The sequence below is a fragment of the Piliocolobus tephrosceles genome, chromosome 5 (assembly GCF_002776525.5).
Source record: "Piliocolobus tephrosceles isolate RC106 chromosome 5, ASM277652v3, whole genome shotgun sequence".
Lineage (NCBI taxonomy): Eukaryota > Metazoa > Chordata > Mammalia > Primates > Cercopithecidae > Piliocolobus > Piliocolobus tephrosceles.
Window position 1 is genome coordinate 139,459,389 of NC_045438.1, and position 19,821 is coordinate 139,479,209.

The 19,821-nt window shown below is 34.8% G+C and overlaps 1 protein-coding gene and 1 pseudogene across 2 annotated transcripts; one reads left to right on the plus strand and one right to left on the minus strand.

Moving 5' to 3' along the window:
* Positions 1–4,829: 4,829 nt before the first annotated feature.
* Positions 4,830–5,788, minus strand: LOC111525961 (putative olfactory receptor 2B8). Its single transcript, XM_023191641.2, is given in 2 exon segments — positions 4,830–5,299; positions 5,302–5,788. Coding segments are annotated over 2 exon segments (957 nt in total).
* A 3,495-nt stretch (positions 5,789–9,283) lies between these two features.
* LOC111525904 lies at positions 9,284–12,027 on the plus strand (annotated as a pseudogene). The gene has a single exon (XR_002726230.3). The product of XR_002726230.3 is annotated as a heterogeneous nuclear ribonucleoprotein K pseudogene (transcript).
* Positions 12,028–19,821: the final 7,794 nt, after the last annotated feature.

A 19,821-nucleotide genomic window follows, 5' to 3' on the forward strand; every position in this document is an offset into this window, starting at 1 on the left:
TTGGGGCTAATATTAGGAAGAAAGGATTGAGCCCTTCATCACTGATTATGACATTAGGAGCAGGTTTTCTGTTAATGTCCTTAACCACATCAAGGAAATTTCTTTCTATTCCTATTTTGCTGAGATATTTTGTTATGAAATGGTGTTGGATTTTGACAAATGCTTTTTCATGATCATAGGACTTTCATTCTTTGTTACATTAATTTAGTGAATTACACTGTTTAATTTGTAGATGATGTCTACGGCCATACCAACCTGAATGCACCCAATCTCTTCTAATTTGTAGATGATAAACCAACCTTACTTTCCAATAATAAAACCCAACTTGGAAGCTGTATTATCTTTTTATGTATTTTTTTCATTTGCTAACATTTTGTATAGAGTTTTGAGTCTATGTTCATGGGAGATATTGGTCTGTCGTTCTCTATTCTTTTCTTTGCCAGGTTTTTGAATCACGGTAATGCTGGCCTCATGAAATGAGGCCCACATGATTTGACCATACTTCTGACTGCACCTCAAATACTAGAGCCATACTGGCCTTATTGCTGTTCCCAGAACACACAGGCATGTTCCTGCCCTAGTGCATCTGCACTGGAGGATCCTCCTGCCTTGAAATAATTTTCTTCATTTTCTAATTTGAGTCCTAATTTGAGTTTATTATAAATGCTTCTGTCAGCTGAGTTTAAGAAATACATCTGTACACATTCTTGCAAACACTTGAATTTATCAGTTTCTTTTAGCTTAGGCATCCTGGCAGGTAAACAGTGGTATTAAACTGTGGGCTGAATTTGCATTTCCATGATGACTAATGTAGTTGAAGTTTACTTTGTATTTTGATTGGTCATTTGAATGTCACTTTTTGGAAAGTACCTGTTGAAGACTTTAAAATATATTTTGAATTAAGATATGTGTCTTTTCCTTCTTGATTTGCAGGTATTTATATGTTCAGGTTTAACCTTAGAAGTTAAAATTATTATAACTTTCTCACACTCACAAGACATTAAATAAGTAAAAAGGCAAACTATAGATTGTATACTTTCTGTATAACAGAAATTTCTAATATTAACGAAGTTCAGTTTATTAATCATTTTCTTTATACTTAGTGCTATGTTAGCATTATTTATAAAAACTTTGCCAATTCTAAAATCATGAAGATATTCTGCAGTGTTATTTTCCAGACTGTTTCCACACTTATATTTGCAATCTAAAAAAAAAGTTTAGAGATAAATGCCAATATTAATTTTATATGAATATTCAATAGACAAAGCACTATTTATTTTTAAAAGACTGCCCTTTTCCCACTTCTTTTCACTGTCACTTTTTTAAAAATCTAGTGTCCAGATTCATGTGGACATGTTTATGGATTCTTGATTGTATTTTATTATTCTTTTTGTTTATTTTTATACCCATAATACATTATCTAATTGTTGTCTTTTTATAATAATTCTTGGTATCATGTATTGCAAATCCTACAAATTTATTCAGGAGGGAAAAATTACAGACCCATTTCTTTCATGAATATAATGCAAAATCCTAAGCAAATGTTTAGCATCTTGAATCTAGCAATATATCAAAAAGAAAATCAATCATGAACAAGTTAATTTTATTCCAGGAATTTGAACTCTGTTAAATGTTAAAAGTAGATCAATGGAGTAACTATATTAAAATAATAAAAAGAAAAATCATATGATTATTTCAGTATATTCAGAAGAAACCTCTGACAAAATGCAACAACAATGTAAGTGATCATCAATTAATGAATAGATAAAGAAAATGTGGTATAGATACACAATGGAATACTACTAAGCCTTGAAAAAGAATACAATCCTGTCATTTGCAGCAACATGAATAAACCTGAAGGACATTAATTGAAATAAGGCAGGCACAGAAAGACAAACACTGCATGATTTTACTTATACGTAGAATCTAAAAAAGTTGAATTCATGGAAACAGAGAGTAGAATGGTAGTTACCAGAGGTTGGGTAAAGTAAAGGTGCATGTGTGGATGGACTGGAGAGATGTTGATCAAAGAACACAAAATTTTAGTTAGGAGGAATAAGTTCAAGAGATTTACTGTATATCATAGTGACTACAGTTAAAAACAATATATTGTATTCTTGAAAATTTCTTAGGAGTAGATTTTAAGTGTTCGCACCACAAAAAAAAAAAGGTATAGCATGAAATAGCCATTCCACAATGTATACATACATCAAAGTATCCTATTTTACAATATGTAAATATTTACAAACTTTATGAATTAGAAATATATTTTAAGTTTAAAAAGTCATGTTCAAATAAAAACATACATAGCACACTAACAATAGATGATAGATGGTGACTTCCTTAATGTGATAAAATGTAGGTATAAAAGTCCTAAAACAAACATCATCCCGGAAATTGGGAACTAGACAAGATAGCCACTTATGTCTAACAATAATCAACATCATTTCAAAGAACAAACATTTTAATTAAAATGTATCAGGGTTATAGTACCAAGAAATGGAGCCAAAAATACTTGTCCATACATGCAATAATAGTAGTCAAAATATTTATCATTCTATACTTCTTATACACTGAAAAATCACAACGGATGCCTAATCAATCAGAAAAGACTCTGCCTAGTAGGCCTCACCTTTCTTGTTGGTTGAATGTCAGGTCTGTCAAAAGGGATTGAACTCCATTTTTTCTCTTTAATTCTGTCTGTCAGACAACTTAGCTGACTATCAATCTAAGGATAAATGATTCATTTCACTTAAGCATCAACATTTATTTTAAGAAAGATGAAATCTAAAAGAGATCAGTGTATTTGGAAAACCTAACATTAATCACAAAAGCTGTTCCCCACCTGTTCTACCAAACCACAAACCCTGTAAAATATGGAAATGCTTGAGGAAAATGGACACCGATGTTCTCCTAGAGTTGTGACTATGATATTTATATTATTTGAAACCTAATTTTCCAACTCCTATATATCCTTCTGAAATACTAGACACACATAAATGTATTTATATATTTATATATGTTATATATGTGTGTATATATAGGCTGGTATATATATACACACAAAACAAGGATATTTGTATTTTCATAGTGTTAAAATGTGTGCAGTTCATAATAGAAGAGGAAGAGTCAATTGCATATATATTGCATATATGTATAATGTATTTTATATATATTCTTTAAAGATGGTAGACACTTTATCACCTCTGTAAGCTCTTCATTTTCCATACTCTGTGGGAAGAAGTGAACTATGTATCCACTGCCCAAATATCTGTAAAGGGCAAGTATATGTCACCATTAATAAAATGACCATTGCATTACAATCTTTGAGGGTGGGTGCTTTTTGACGTTTTTCTACTGTAAATTCACACAAATGAATGTCCCATCTGTTTTTTTCTTTTCTATTCAGAATGATGAACACCATAATCTCCACAAGATGATAATAAATGATAAAAATATAATGAGATATATTGCTAGGAGAAATGTTCTTTCAGGTATTTTTTTAAAGACAAGGTCTTTCTCTCTCACCCAGGCTGGGGTGCAGTGGCATGATCATGGTTAACTGCAGCCTCAACCACTTGGGCTTAAGGGATCCTCCTGCCTCAGCCTCCCAAGTAACTGGGACTACAGGCATGCACCAAAATGCCTGCTAATTTTTTATTTTTTGTAGACATGGGGGTCCTACTATGTTGCCCAAACTGGTCTCAAACTCCTGGCTTTAAGCAATCCTCCTGCCTTGGCCTCCCAAAGTAATTGGGATTACAGGCATGAGCCACCATGTCAGGCCAAGAGTTTTTTATTATGTCAAAACCAGACACTTTAAATGAGTTGTAGGCCTTTCATCCACCAACCATTACATAATGATGTAGAGTCTCTGAAATAGGGTATTGGGGATACATATCCTATATACAGGAAGAAGGTCAGAAACTACTGGATTTCTTGTCTTTCAGTTTGAAAAGAATTGCTATTTTCCATTTGGCCTGCTGGGAATAGCTATTATGATGCTCATTAAGATTATTGAGCACCAACAATAAAATGCATACTGATTGGGCAGCAATATGTTTTTAAATCAAAGTCCATTACTGAGAGACATATGCGTCCTCCATATGTTAGCCATTAAGAAAAACTTCTGTAGAATGAGGTGTAGATAAAAAGGGATACACTAAAAGGGATGGTTAGGATTATCTAAGAGAATAAGTAGGCACAGTCATTGCACAGAACTTTCTATATTTGCACTCCTTTTTCTCCCAAAGAGTGTAGATGACTACAGCATGCATTTGGCTCACTGAGAATATATCATCCTAATAGTGACTAAAATAAAATTAGATAAAATAAAATTAGATAAGACAACTATGCTTACAATATCCAAAAGAAAGAATATGCAAGGAGAAAATGAAGTTTCTCTTGATTATTTCTGGGTGCATTCTAATGTTGTGGCGTGATTTAGTTATTTCAAAGAGTCATTTTCCTTCTTTCTAAACAAGTCTTATGATTATTTTCTTAATCATTAGTTTTAACATGCTAGGTGATAAAAAAAATTCATTTTGATTAATTTTAAAATCCATTAGGAAAAACAACATATATTAATAAAAATGTAACATTTTGTTAAAATCTATGGGCATTCATTATTTTTAGAGCTCTGTTTCATTATTTCTGGGGAAGGATAATAAATAATTTTCTTGCTATGAAATACATAGATAACAATAGTCACAATCAGCCACTGTTATCTGGGGATGGGAGGAATAATGGAAGATTGCAGTTGGCAGTTGACAGTTGACAATTGGCATTCTGGGAGTGTGGAATTTGAATTGTAAGAGGACTGCATTTTCTTAAGCCACGTTCTGACCTTGCTCTTGTTCTCTTCCTAGTAGCTTCTTCACTGCTCCCTTAACATCCTTATTTCTCAAGGTATAGATGAGGGGATTGAGCATTGGAGTTATGAGTCCATAGAAAAGTGCAAGAAGCTTGCCCTTCAATTTGGCTGTGTTGCTCTTAGGTGCCATATATGCATAACCACTAATGGCAGAGCCATAGAACATAATAACCACCAGCAGATGAGACCCACACGTATTGAAGGCCTTCTTGCGACCCTCAAAAGATTGGATGCTTACTACTGCTTTGACAATGTTGATGTAAGAAAACAGAATTAATCCAACTGGGATGACCTTTATGACCACCACAGCTGCATACATCTCCACTTCATTGATCCATGTATCAACACATGATAACTGAAGCATGGCAGGTACCTCACAGAAGAAATTCTCCACTTGGTGTTGACCACAGCGAGATAACAAGAAAGCACTGTCTGCACCAAGGAGTTGCTGAAACCTGTTACCCAAGCCACTGCTGCCAATTGCTGGCATAGTCGAGAATGCATGATAACCATGTAATGGAGTGGCTGGCAAATTGCTATATAACGATCAAAGGCCATTACTGAGAGAAGTACACATTCAGTGGATCCTAGACCAAGGAAGATGAAGAGTTGAGCTACGCATCCTATGAAGCTAATGTCTCTCTGGTGGCTCCGTATATTTATCAGCATCTGGGGAACAGTGGAAGTTGTATAGCAGAGGTCCAAAAAGGAGAGATTGGCCAGAAAGAAATACATGGGTGTATGGAGTATGGGATCAAGGCAGGATAAGATAATGATGGCTGAATTCCCAACGAGGGTCATTATGTAGAAGATGGAGATGGCCACAAGAAGAGCCATTTCTAGTCTGGGCCATTCAGAGAAGCCCACCAGAATAAAGCCATTGTTGTAATCAAAGGTGTTATTGAATCTTCTCATTGCTGTGACACTATATGCTGGTAATACCAAAGCCAGAATTTTAGAAGCCTGATTATCTTGTGGTTAGAACTAAATGTTGGCTCATAAATCTGCATGCAATAGAGAAACTGCATAAAAGAAAACAAATTCATTAGTGTGTTTCCTCTTATTACCTCAGTAAGAAAAATGAATTTTTAACAATTATATATCTATATTTTAGCAATCATATTTTAATCCACGATTTTAACTTAGTAAACTCAGAGTTTACTAAGTTTTACTTATGAGTTTACTAAGAGTTTACTAAGTAAAGAGGTTTTCAAGAATACAGATAGTAAAGACTTATTACAAAATGTTTGTTATAAAAAGGTATTGGATCTATGAAGATTAAGGAAAATGGAGACTTCATTGGAGCTCCATTAAATCTCTAATTTACTCAATATGTTTCTTAACCATTCAATTTAATTTATCTTCTTGCTGCTTTTTAGTGCATTTCTATTATAGAATATGGAAATTGCCACTGATGAAAGATACCATTGGTTAGGGAAGGTAAATTCTCCTTTCTGCTTATTGTAATTAATACGAATAAAACTCCAAGGACTGAAGGCAATACACTCATTAAATTAATTTAGTATTGTATTTAATCAAGACATTAGTAAGAGTTAACATTAGGACTAACAACACACAAAATATTCACTTATTTTGCTTATGTCAAAAACATTTATATTTATATTAAATAATGTATACTTATGAAATGGGAAATGTTCCCTTGTCCCCCTCACAGGGCGTGCGATGGAGTGTGGCTCGCTTCTTCAATGCCCTGCTGCTCAAACTTCTAGGGGAGCTTACAGATGGGCAGGCTGTGGGGCTCCAACCCGAGGGCAGTGTCTCGGAGTGAATGTTTAAGCTGAAACCCCAGTGGACCTGTGTTACAGGGTGCTCTTTCAGTTTGCCATCCATAGGCAGCTTGCGTTAGTCACCTCAATTAGACGCTCTATCTTGTGGCAAGGACAGAGGGCTTTCTGTATCCCAGGTTCTTGCCTTGGTGTACCCGAAGAATCGGATCACACGTGGGCTTGGAGAAGGAGTGTAAAGTTTTATTGAGAAGAAGTAGCTCTCAATAAATGGAGCCGGAAAGGAGATGGTCTTCCCCTGGAGTTGGGCTGCTCAGCTGCCCGATCTCCTCTGGCTGCCCTGGCCAAACTCCGCCTCATCCCGCGGATCTGCTGGCGTCTGTCGGTACGCTCTTCCGCCAGCGTGCTCGCCTCGGTGTCCTCTCGACGCCCAGTTGCTTACCGGCTACCCTCGCCATCCAGCAGCTTCTGTCTTCTTCCGCTGATGTGCTCCTCTGACGTGTGGCTCCCTGTGTGTCTGGCCGCTAGGGTCTCAGGTTTTTATAGACCCAAGATGGGGCATGGTAGGCCAGGGTGGTCTTGGAAAATGCAACATTTGAGGACAAAAGCAGGAGCGTCTGTCCTCACCTAGGTCCATGGGGGTGGAGCCCTGCCTTTCTCTACCCAGTACTTCCCTGCCATATCACTTATGTCAACATGAACTACAAAAATGTTTGTGGTTTCTACGGATGCTGTCACTGTTTCTTATTTAGCCACATATCCATGAAGAAAAAGTATCAAAACAGGCTTTCCTATAATCTTCGATATCACATAATCTTCTGTTTTCTGGGAAAATATGCCTACACAATGGATGTTATATAGCAAAGTGGAAAAAACTGTGAAGCGTACCTAAGAAAATCTCTGGTGTTTGTCTTAGATGTGGTAATTGTCAAATATATGATCATGCACACATACACATACATATCAATATACACACATTATCTGCATTCTTCATTTTCATTACGTGTAAAACATATATATAATTTCAGTGAGAATGTTTTATTGAAGCTTTGAACTATGTACAATGTATCACATAAATATAAGTATTACTATTAAAGTAGTAATAATTATCATTCATAAAATGATTCTCAGTGAAGGTCTTTTATAAGCAATTTACATATAGCATTTCATTTCATTTTTAAATAATTTTATTTATTTTCAATATAAAGTTGTAATTCTTTTTATTCACCTTTTATTGCAAATTTTTGGACAATTTTAAGTGAATTCATTCAGGTTTTTACTATTTTTAAACTGATAGATAAAATTGTATGCATTTATGAAAATCATGATATTTTGAAGTATGTATACATTGTGGAATGACTAAATCTAGCTAATAAACATATGCATTACCTTACATGGTTACCATTCTTGTGTTGAGAACGCTTAGCATCCACTCTGTCAGCATTTTTCAAAAATACGGTATATTGCTATTAACTATAGTCACCATATTATACAATAGATCTCTTTAACTTATTCCTCCTGTTTAACTGAAATTTTGTATTCATTGACCAACATCCCTCAGGTCCCCCTTGCCACCCACCAGCCCCTGGTAACTACCATTCTATGAGATCAACTTTTTAGCTTCTACCTGGGAGTGAGATTATGCAGAACTTGTCTTTTAATGCCTGATTTACTTCATTTAATTCTCACAAATTAACTAATCATATCCATTTTACAGACAAGGACACTGAGTTTTAGAAAGTTTAAATAGTTTGCCTCCAATCACAGAGGTAGTAAATGGCAGAACAGGCCTCAGACTCCTGGTATACCTCAGAGTAAACTCTATGCTTTTAACTATTATTGCATGTAGCCACCAGGATTAATGAACAAGCCTGTGGCATGTGAATAGTTAAGAACTCACTCCATAAAATGTTTTCTTTATGACATTAGATATTATCTGGTAAACAGAAAAATCTGTCATCTCCAGTTATCTGCAAGCCAGAAATTAAGGCCACTCTTCTGTCTCAACTTAGAGATAACAAAGCACATGAGGCAGAGCAGGACTGTGCCCTGGGGCAAAAGAAAGTAACCTGGTTTACGAGCCAGCACAATTGCATAATAAAACTAAATAGAAAGTAAAATTGCTGGAAGAATGAAACATTTCAACATAATTTATGAATAATTACTATCCTGAGATCCAATTATTTAAAAATTCTACGAAGTTCGTAAAATGAAGTTACTAAAGGCACAACACCAAAAAGATTACTATACAAATAATTCAAAATAAAAAATGTTAACCACCACCAAGAGTTTAAAAATAAAAGAATACTATTTTAGAATGATAATATTTTACCTAGAAATTTCTTCTAAAGAAAATATTCTAGATATGTAATCTGATGCATATAAATATTTACATGCTAGGATATGCATGATTAGTATATTCACATTATTGAAAAATTACATAAAATAATCAATATTTTAGAATAGACAATTGTTGATATTCTAAATATTTTAGAATAGAGAATTGTTGAATATGTTTTGCTTATCAATAAAACTAATTTTAAATATGTAGTGCCTTTTCATGATTCTCACAATATCTTAGTACATGAAATAGGCATAATATAAAATATGAAGTTTTAAATATATTGTTGAAATTTATGTAAATATAAGCTTATAAAAGCATGAGCAGAGAAAGGAGGAGGGCGCTCCACGCGACAGCACTGCAGACGCCATTATCCTCTGTTTCTCTGCTGCACCGACCTCGACGTCTTGCCTGTGTCCCACTTGTTCGCGGCCTATAGGCTACTGCAGCACTGGGGTGTCAGTTGTTGGTCCGACCCAGAACGCTTCAGTTGTGCTCTGCAAGGATATATAATAATTGATTGGTGTGCCCATTTAATAAAATAATATGGAAACTGAACAGCCAGAAGAAACCTTCCCTAACACTGAAACCAATGGTGAATTTGGTAAACGCCCTGCAGAAGATATGGAAGAGGAACAAGCATTTAAAAGATCTAGAAACACTGATGAGATGGTTGAATTACGCATTCTGCTTCAGAGCAAGAATGCTGGGGCAGTGATTGGAAAAGGAGGCAAGAATATTAAGGCTCTCCGTACAGACTACAATGCCAGTGTTTCAGTCCCAGACAGCAGTGGCCCCGAGCGCATATTGAGTATCAGTGCTGATATTGAAACAATTGGAGAAATTCTGAAGAAAATCATCCCTACCTTGGAAGAGGGCCTGCAGTTGCCATCACCCACTGCAACCAGCCAGCTCCCGCTCGAATCTGATGCTGTGGAATGCTTAAATTACCAACACTATAAAGGAAGTGACTTTGACTGCGAGTTGAGGCTGTTGATTCATCAGAGTCTAGCAGGAGGAATTATTGGTGTCAAAGGTGCTAAAATCAAAGAACTTCGAGAGAACACTCAAACCACCATCAAGCTTTTCCAGGAATGCTGTCCTCATTCCACTGACAGAGTTGTTCTTATTGGAGGAAAACCCGATAGGGTTGTAGAATGCATAAAGATCATCCTTGATCTTATATCTGAGTCTCCCATCAAAGGACGTGCACAGCCTTATGATCCAAATTTTTACGATGAAACCTATGATTATGGTGGTTTTACAATGATGTTTGATGACCGCCGTGGACGCCCAGTGGGATTTCCAATGCGGGGAAGAGGTGGTTTTGACAGAATGCCTCCTGGTCGGGGTGGGCGTCCCATGCCTCCATCTAGAAGAGATTATGATGATATGAGCCCTCGTCGAGGACCGCCTCCCCCTCCTCCTGGACGAGGCGGCCGGGGTGGTAGCAGAGCTCGGAATCTTCCTCTTCCTCCACCACCACCACCTAGAGGGGGAGACCTCATGGCCTATGACAGAAGAGGGAGACCTGGAGACCGTTATGACGGCATGGTTGGTTTCAGTGCTGATGAAACTTGGAACTCTGCAATAGATACATGGAGCCCATCGGAATGGCAGATGGCTTATGAACCACAGGGTGGCTCCGGATATGATTATTCCTATGCAGGGGGTCGTGGCTCATACGGTGATCTTGGTGGACCTATTATTACTACACAAGTAACTATTCCCAAAGATTTGGCTGGATCTATTATTGGCAAAGGTGGTCAGCGGATTAAACAAATCCGTCATGAGTCGGGAGCTTCGATCAAAATTGATGAGCCTTTAGAAGGATCCGAAGATCGGATCATTACCATTACAGGAACACAGGACCAGATACAGAATGCACAGTATTTGCTGCAGAACAGTGTGAAGCAGTATGCAGATGTTGAAGGATTCTAATGCAAGATATTTTTTCTTTTTTATAGTGTGAAGCAGTATTCTGGAAAGTTTTTCTAAGACTAGTGAAGAACTGAAGGAGTCCTGCATCTTTTTTTTTTTTTATCTGCTTCTGTTTAAAAAGCCAACATTCCTCTGCTTCATAGGTGTTCTGCATTTGAGGTGTAGTGAAATCTTTGCTGTTCACCAGATGTAATGTTTTAGTTCCTTACAAACAGGGTTGGGGGGGGGGGAAGGGCGTGCAAAAACTAACATTGAAATTTTGAAACAGCAGCAGAGTGAGTGGATTTTATTTTTTGTTATTGTTGGTGGTTTAAAAAAATTCCCCCCATGTAATTGTGAACACCTTGCTTTGTGGTCACTGTAACATTTGGGGGGTGGGACAGGGAGGAAAAGTAACAATAGTCCACATGTCCCTGGCATCTGTTCAGAGCAGTGTGCAGAATGTAATGCTCTTTTGTAAGAAACGTTTTATGATTTTTAAAATAAATTTAGTGAACCTATTTTTGGTGGTCATTTTTTTTTTAAGACAGTCATTTTAAAATGGTGGCTGAATTTCCCAACCCACCACCAAACTAAACACTAAGTTTGATTTTCAGCTCCTCTGTTGGACATATAAGTGCATCTCTTGTTGGACATAGGCAAAATAACTTGGCAAACTTAGTTCTGGTGATTTCTTGATGGTTTGGAAGTCTATTGCTGGGAAGAAATTCCATCATACATATTCATGCTTATAATAAGCTGGGGATTTTTTGTTTTTGCAAATGCTTGCCCCTACTTTTCAACATTTTCTATGTTAGTAGTTGTGAAGAACTAAGGTGGGGAGCAGTACTACAAGTTGAGTAATGGTATTAGTATATACCAGAATTCTGATTGGCAGCAAGTTTTATTAATCAGAATAACACTTGGTTATGGAAGTGACTAATGCTGAAAAAATTGATTATTTTTATTAGATAATTTCTCACCTATAGACTTAAACTGTCAACTTGCTCTAGTGTCTTATTAGTTAAACTTTGTAAAACATATATATACTTGTTTTTCCATTGTATGCAAATTGAAAGAAAAAGATGTACCATTTCTCTGTTGTATGTTGGATTATGTAGGAAATGTTTGTGTACAATTCAAAAAAATAAAAAGATGAAAAAAAAAAAAAGCATGAGCAAATACAACAAAAATGATAATTGGGATTATCTCTGGGTTTGACATTATTATTAATTTTCATTATATGACTGTAGTCTACTTTTCCAAACTTCATTCAGTAATTAGACATTATTTTTTTACAATTAGTTAATATAGTAGTTCCCCCTTATCCTCAGGGGATACTTTCCAAGTCTCCTAGCGGATACCTGAAACTACATATAGTACCAAACCCTGTTTTTCCCTATACTGTACATGCATACTTTGATAACGTTTAATTTATAAATTAGGCACAGTAAGATATTAACAACAGTAACTAACAATAAAATAAAACAATTATAAAAGTATACTATAATAAAAATTATGTGAATGTGCTCTCCCTCTCTTTCCCTCCCTCCCTCAAAATACCTTCTTGCACTCTACTCACCTATTTTCAGACCATGGTTGATGGTGGGTAACTGAAACCACATAAAGTGGAAGTATGGATAAGGAGGAATTACTGTATATAATAGATGTTATTGAACATGGCACCTCCCCCAAGCATGATATTTCTTATTACTGAGTTCTTGTTATAGTGTTTCCATTCCATACATTATATTTGCTCTTGTGCTTGAAATCTTCCCTCTCCAGACACGATTACATCATTCCAACAGGCAGTTACTGAGACTGGCGCCTGCATACATTCCATTTATTTCATATCAGTTTTATGCCCTTGGGCAACTGACTCAAGTAACTGTCACATGGAGGTTGTTATAGGGATTCAATAAGTTGATGTAAAACAGCACATAATTGGACAAAAAAAATTTTTGATGCTAAATGGTTGCTTTGTTGTAGTAATTATCTTTCTCTGATGGCTAATAATATTTTAGTTTAGCCATCTATTTATTTACAGTTAATCATATTCATAGTACAAATATGTAGAATTATTTGACAGATGGCAAGAAAAAATTGAAAGTTTAATTCCTTTGGGTTAATGTATTATCCTGTTAAAATTTGTACTGTTCTCTTATATATATCATTGACCATTCATATTGAGATGTGTTTGATATAAATATGATAATTTTCTTATGGAAAGAATAGATCATTCTACAGTATATGAAAACTTTGATTCATAGGTGGTCATTTGGACAGTGTAGAAGAACTTCAGACCAGAGAAAGCATCAAAGGGGAGCAAGGCAATGAAAACAGAAATGAAATAACAAAAGCCAGATTTCACCATGTTGTTAATGGCCAGATGTAACTTCTACCACTTTAAAGGATATCATTCACTACTGATTTCAGAGGAATAGAAATAAAGAAAGAGAGAAGCATCCTAATCTTAATTTTGTTATCTGAAAAAAAAAAAAAAACTATAGGAATAGCTCTTATTATACAAGGGCAGATTTCAAAGATTTGTCATCACATAGTCTAAGCAGGAGTATTCATAAAATATTTTTATATCCTACTTCATCTAAACATATCTCACAACAATAATTCAAGATGTTTTTCTCATGTTTTCTTTAGTAGTACAAAACATCTTTTCTCTTATTTTCAATACAAGATGACATCATTGTGAGCAAAATGCATGATCAAATTGCTTTTGGAAAGTATATCTCTTTGTACTGTGTATGCTACCTAACTGGTAAAACAGCAAACTCATTTGCAAAGTGCATGACAGCAAACTTTCTATATACTCTTGTGTGGTGCTGCCAAAATGAATTTATAGTACTTTTAAATCCATTGGTAATCATTTTCAAATTATATATAGGCAGAAATGTGACTCCACAGTAAGTAGGGACTCATCCACTTTATTATTTATGTCACTTCCCAAATGAATAAGCCAATGTTTAAAACCAAATCTACATTTGTGTTAGGGAAAAAAATTGGTTCAGCTTTAGAAGAACTACTCAGAATAATTTTCCTTGTCTGCCAGTTATCTATCCCATAATCAACAATCCTAGAAATTAGGAAAGAAAAATTACCTAAATTCAATATCTTACTTATATTAAATTTAAACATGAGTATTCTTTTTTATTTTACTGTAAACAAATTTTATTCTTGATTAATTCATTTTTAAATCACATGCCATGATGACATCTTTCTCTTCTAGTCACCTGTAGTCTCACCCTCCATAAGACAAACTCCTTTTTTGTCAAAATGACAATCCTCTAAGCAAAAGTTTCTGTCTCTAAGATATAGAGAAGCATAAAAAGTTAGAGTAATTTTACCTCTTTTAGAACTAGAGTTCCTTGTCCCCTGAAAGAAGTGTTTTCCAGGTTCTGTTGCGCCCCTTACCTCTTAGTTTTGCTAAGTTTTTCTACTTCTGAGGTAATGATTCACGCTCTGTAGTTCCTCCTAGGTCTCATCTTCTTTCTGTCTAAATCTCATCACAATATTGACTACTCATCTTTTGTGCTATATTTAAAAGAATGCAGGGATCCTAGAATCTTTTTCTCCTTTACTCCTCAGAGAATAGATCCCCCTTAGAATGGAATATGCTAGAAATTTTTACCTTGGGGAGCCAATCTCCCAGTTGCAATTAAACAGAACTCAGAAATAGGAACTTTGGCCACAGGGAAAAATATAAAAAATAGCATCTTAAATTGCTTACAACATAAATGGATTCTATACAATTATTCCATTCAGCTTTCCTTCCTATAGAATAAATCCTGAATTTCAGATCTGTTTCTTCTCTAGGTTATTTTCTGCCTCTATTATTTATAATTAGATACTGAAACCAATTTGTGGCTTCATGGAAAATTCCAAATCCATTCAGAATGCTCTTAATCTCTATTTATTGAAATGTCTTTCTGATAAATCAGTATTTCTTTCAGGGCTTAGTGAGAATTGTGGGCAAAATGTACACTCTCTGGATTGAGTTTTGAATCCGTAGTCCTTTTTGATAGAAATACACCCAACTCATGAATCTTAAAATGAATAGCTTTACTTTGTGCTAAGGATCTTTTATTAGAGCTTAATATGAGTTGCATCATTTAGGTTTTTTTCCAGTGCTTCATCAATGTAGTACACTGTTAAATTTTGGGAAATTTTTTCAAACCTCATAGTTGAGAAATGATGTCAGTGTTACTATATTTTGTATTTAGGTTATCATAAATGAGGTTTATATTCTTTTTTGTATGTTTCAATGCCATTTGCCTATTTATGAAATATCTGCCCATATTTGAAGACACCATTGCTCCCTTTACTGTTGGCTTATAAATCTTTCCTTTGGATATCTAAAAACTCTTTTAGGGAGTTGGCCCTTTACCGTAACTTGTCAATTATAAATATGATTTTTGTGGCTATCATTTATGGTTCAATTTTGCTTAATATGTGTTTTCCACTGAAGTATAACATATACACCAAAATGTAAAATCTATGGAGTTCAATGAATTTTTTAAGTGGATGGAACCCTGTAAACAACACACAAAGAGAGAATATATCACCCAGATCATAAACTACTCCTTGTGCCTCCTCCCAATCACCATACCCTCAAACACTATTGAAAGCATAAATTATATTTACCTGTTTTTGAAATTTTGATAATTGAATTTATTATATATATATATACACACACACACATATATATATATTAGTTTGTATCTGGTTTCCTTTGCTAAATGTTATGTCTTTGAGATTCATCTATGTTTTTGCATGTGCCATTTTTCTCATATACTTCTACATTTATGAATATATCACAATTTGTTATTCTTATATTTGGATAATTTCAGTGGGAGGCTATTACAACTAGTGTTTATGTGTACATTCTTGTAACATGCCTTTCAGTGAATAAATGTATGAATTTTTTGGGCCTATAACTACAAGTTAAAATTTTGAGTTTAAAAGTATAGGGTATATTCCGTTTTAGTAGAAACTGCCAACATGTTTCCAAAGGGGCTGAAATGATTTATACTCCGACCAGTATGTATGAGCATTCATTTCCACCACAGCCTCTCACTTGGCAATGCCAACTTAAATATATATATATACTTTCTGTTTGATGTATAAGAGGTATCTCAATATATTTTCTTGATGACTATGGGGATAGACAACTTTTTAAGTCTATCTTGAAAAAATGAATGCTCAAGTCTTTTGTCCACTTTTTCTATGAGCTTTTTATCTTATTAACTTCTGAGAGATTTTTATATATTCTGGACATGAGTATTTATAAAATATATGCACCCCAAGTATCTTTTATGCTTTGGCTTATTGCTTTACTCTTTTTAATAATGTCATTACCTTTAATGGACATTTTTAAAAATATACAAATATATAGAGAGTAGTGCAATATACCTGATATATCCATCCAACAATAATGAATATGTGGCCCATTTTGCCTAATTTACATTCCCTATTACTCCCTCAATTGTTATTTTGAAGTAAGTCTCAACTATCAATTATTTCATCCATATATTTCAGTATTCATCTCTAAAATATAGTGATTCTTTATTAAAAAAATCATTTTGCAATACAAAAAAGATAATTCTTTATATCATCAAGTACCAAACTGTGTTTTTAGTAATTGTATTTTTTTTGAAAAGGAGTTCTGCAAGTCCAGTTTGTCAACATTTTCCTTTTTGATTGGTGCTTTTTTTGTCTGATTATTGAAATCCTTCTCTACCTTAAGGCTATGAAGATATATTTCTCTATTTTGTACTAGAACTATTATTATTTGACCTTCACACTTGGATGTATAACCTGTTAGTAATTGATGTTTATGTATTATGTGGGGTAGGGGTCAATATTCATGTTTTCTACTCACTATCCAATTCACCCAACATCATTTATTGAAAATATCCTTTCCTTACTTAACTTCTGTATACCCTTATCATAAATCACATACATTTTTCCCATATACTTATGGGTCTGACTCTCAAGTCTCTACTCAGTTTTTCCTCTCCTGGCACCAATACCATATGGTCTTAATATATCTTCAAATAAGTCTGATATCTGATAGTACAAGTCCTCCAGCTTAGATTTGATTCATCAAGTTTGCTTTAACCAATGTTTGTTCTTTGCATTTCTGTATGAATTTTAAAATCAACTTAACAATTTTTTAAAAACCTGTTAAAAATTTTTATTTGGCTTTTTCCCCCAGTGGAAAATCACTTGCTCACTTTTCAAATCTAAGCCAGTTCACAGACCCAGATTCTCTCTTGAAAAGAAAAGGACAGGCCCTCTTAAAGGCATTCTGCAATGTCATAGTAAAGCTATTCGGTAGCAATTCATACAGTTTTCCTCTAACAGAGTTTAGGGCTACTTGTCAGACAATCCTACAGTGAAAAAATGGAAGTATCCACATCTGAATTTTGCCAAATTCTTTCTCTGCATCTATTAGGATAATCATATGATTTTTATTCTTTCTTTTGTTAATGTGGTGTGTCACATTATTAATTTGCCTATGTTGAACTATTCGTTCATCTCTGGGATAGACCTCTTTCCTTTTAATATTCTGTTAAATTTAGTTTGCTAGTATTTTGTTAAGGATTTTTGTTTTTTGCATCTGTGTTAATTAGGGATATTGGCCTGTAATTTTCTTTTCTTGTAGTTTCTTTGTCTGGTGTTGGTATAAGGGTAATGTTAGCCATGTAAAATGAGTTTGGAAATGTTGTTTTTAACATCATCGTCTGCCAGATATTCTGAGCATGATTTGATCTGCTCATTTGTAAGACACAATCAGTGGTAGACTATTTGAACTGGAGGACTAAAGAAGTCACAGACTCTTCTTGCTTTCTGGACCCCACTAAAATACTGAGCTTTATATGTTACACAGTAAACAAATCAGAGCCCAACATTCAAATTAGCTATATGTTGCCTCTAAATTCCAAAATAGCCAGACAAGCACTGTTCCTTTTTCAAATTTATGTGGTGCAAGATTCAGCAATTTTCACTTTACAGAAGACAATTTATTTGCTAGTATTTTGTTAAGGATTTTTAATTTAAGAAAATATTGTAAAGTGAAAATTGCTGAATCTTGCACCACACAAACTGTTCTGAATCTTTATCACCTGGAACTGTATTCAGTTGAAGACCTCTGAATTTTCATTAGTCTTATTACCATGCACCCTTGTACATTGTCTTACCAAGGCAACTATTGCAATTTCTACTTCTTGTGTACAAAAACGAACCACTGATGTCATCAATATATAGTATGGCATTCTGTAGGACAGCAAGATATCAAAGTTTTACAAGCCAGATGATAACAGAGAAACAGGTAATTTATATTACTCTGGAGTAAGATAGTGAACTTGTACTGAAAGAAAGCTTTTCCTACTGAGTCCTTTCAATTTGGAAGACAATAACATTTGTCTGCTCGATATCTAAATAGAGGGATTGGGAGTTACATTGATTTGTTCCATTAAAGAGACAATATCTGAAACAGCATCTGCAGTAAAATTATCATCTACTTAATTTTACAGTAACCCAAGTATTATTCTTTGAACTCCATCTGTAGTAGATATTCATGGTGTTCAAAGATATTTCTATCTTCCCTCCTTTTCTTGGTCATATCTGAAGATTACACTTCTTCCTTCTGCCTCAAAGTTATGAGTAGTATTGTGGCAAATTGGCCAACAAAATGTGTTAAATTATACATTTTGACCCTGGTAAAATAATTTAAGAGCAAATATGCAAACTTCCATCCTCATTTCCTTTGCCACAGTGACTGTGGGTTAACATCCTGAGACTGAGGATTCATAAGTGCAAAGAGACTTAGAATGCTGAGCTACTGCCTGGGTATTTGCTAGCACTCACTGAAGATTTTTAATGATTAAGAAGTATATTAAGCCTCTTAGTTATTAACATTGTTACTGTGAGATAATCTAGCTTACCATTAATTATGCTACAGTCCATATTTTGCACAAGTCAAAAGGTGAATTAAACAGTGATGTGATGTAAATTACTACCTGTGCGTTTTCAAACCTTTAATGGTAGCACCAATCTCTGTGATTACCCTGAAGCTTTGATTTATTATTCTGTAAGTGTAGAGAGGAGAATTTTGAGGGACTTTCTCTTACCTTTCCTCCTTCTATTCAATAAGTAGATTTTGTTATTCTTATTGCGTACTTATAAAATTCCAAAGCTAGAGGCAGATTTGTAGGCATAATTGTTATAATGTCTCAGGTCTTTCCACAAGGGAACTAGTTTTTTTTCTGTCCAACCAGACCTTGAACTGTTAACTGACTGCTATGGACTGCATGTTTGTTTCCACCTAAAATTCATTCGTTGACACCCTAACTTCCAATAGCAAGTGGGGCCTCTAGGAAGTTATTAGATTTAGATAAGGCCATGAGGATAAAGCCCCCATGATAGGATTAGTGCCATTATAAGAAAAGAAAGAGACTGGAGTTAGCTTTCTCTGCCACATAGGATATAATGAGAAGACAGTCTGCAAACTAGGCAGGGGGTCCTCATCAGACACTGAATCTTCCAGCACCCTGATCTTGGATTTCCCAATCTCCAGAACAATAAAAATTAAATTTATCTTGTTTAAGACACTGAGTCTATGGTATTTTTGTTATAGCAGCTTGAATTAACTAGGACACTGGCCTAGGTCTAAAAGTTAGTTATGGCAATGGCTCTTCAAGTGATAATTCAACATAATTCCCTATTCATCAATCTTAGCGGTTTTAATTTTATAGCTCAAATTAAACATTTACTGACCTTTTTCAGGCTTGTGAACATCCTTATCAACTAACCACCACCATGGATTCCCACAGATGAATCGTTTCTGATTTCTGTTAAACCCTTCTGATTTCTCCCGAGGCGTATTCCTTATTATGGCAGATTCACTCACCTTGCCTTTGTTG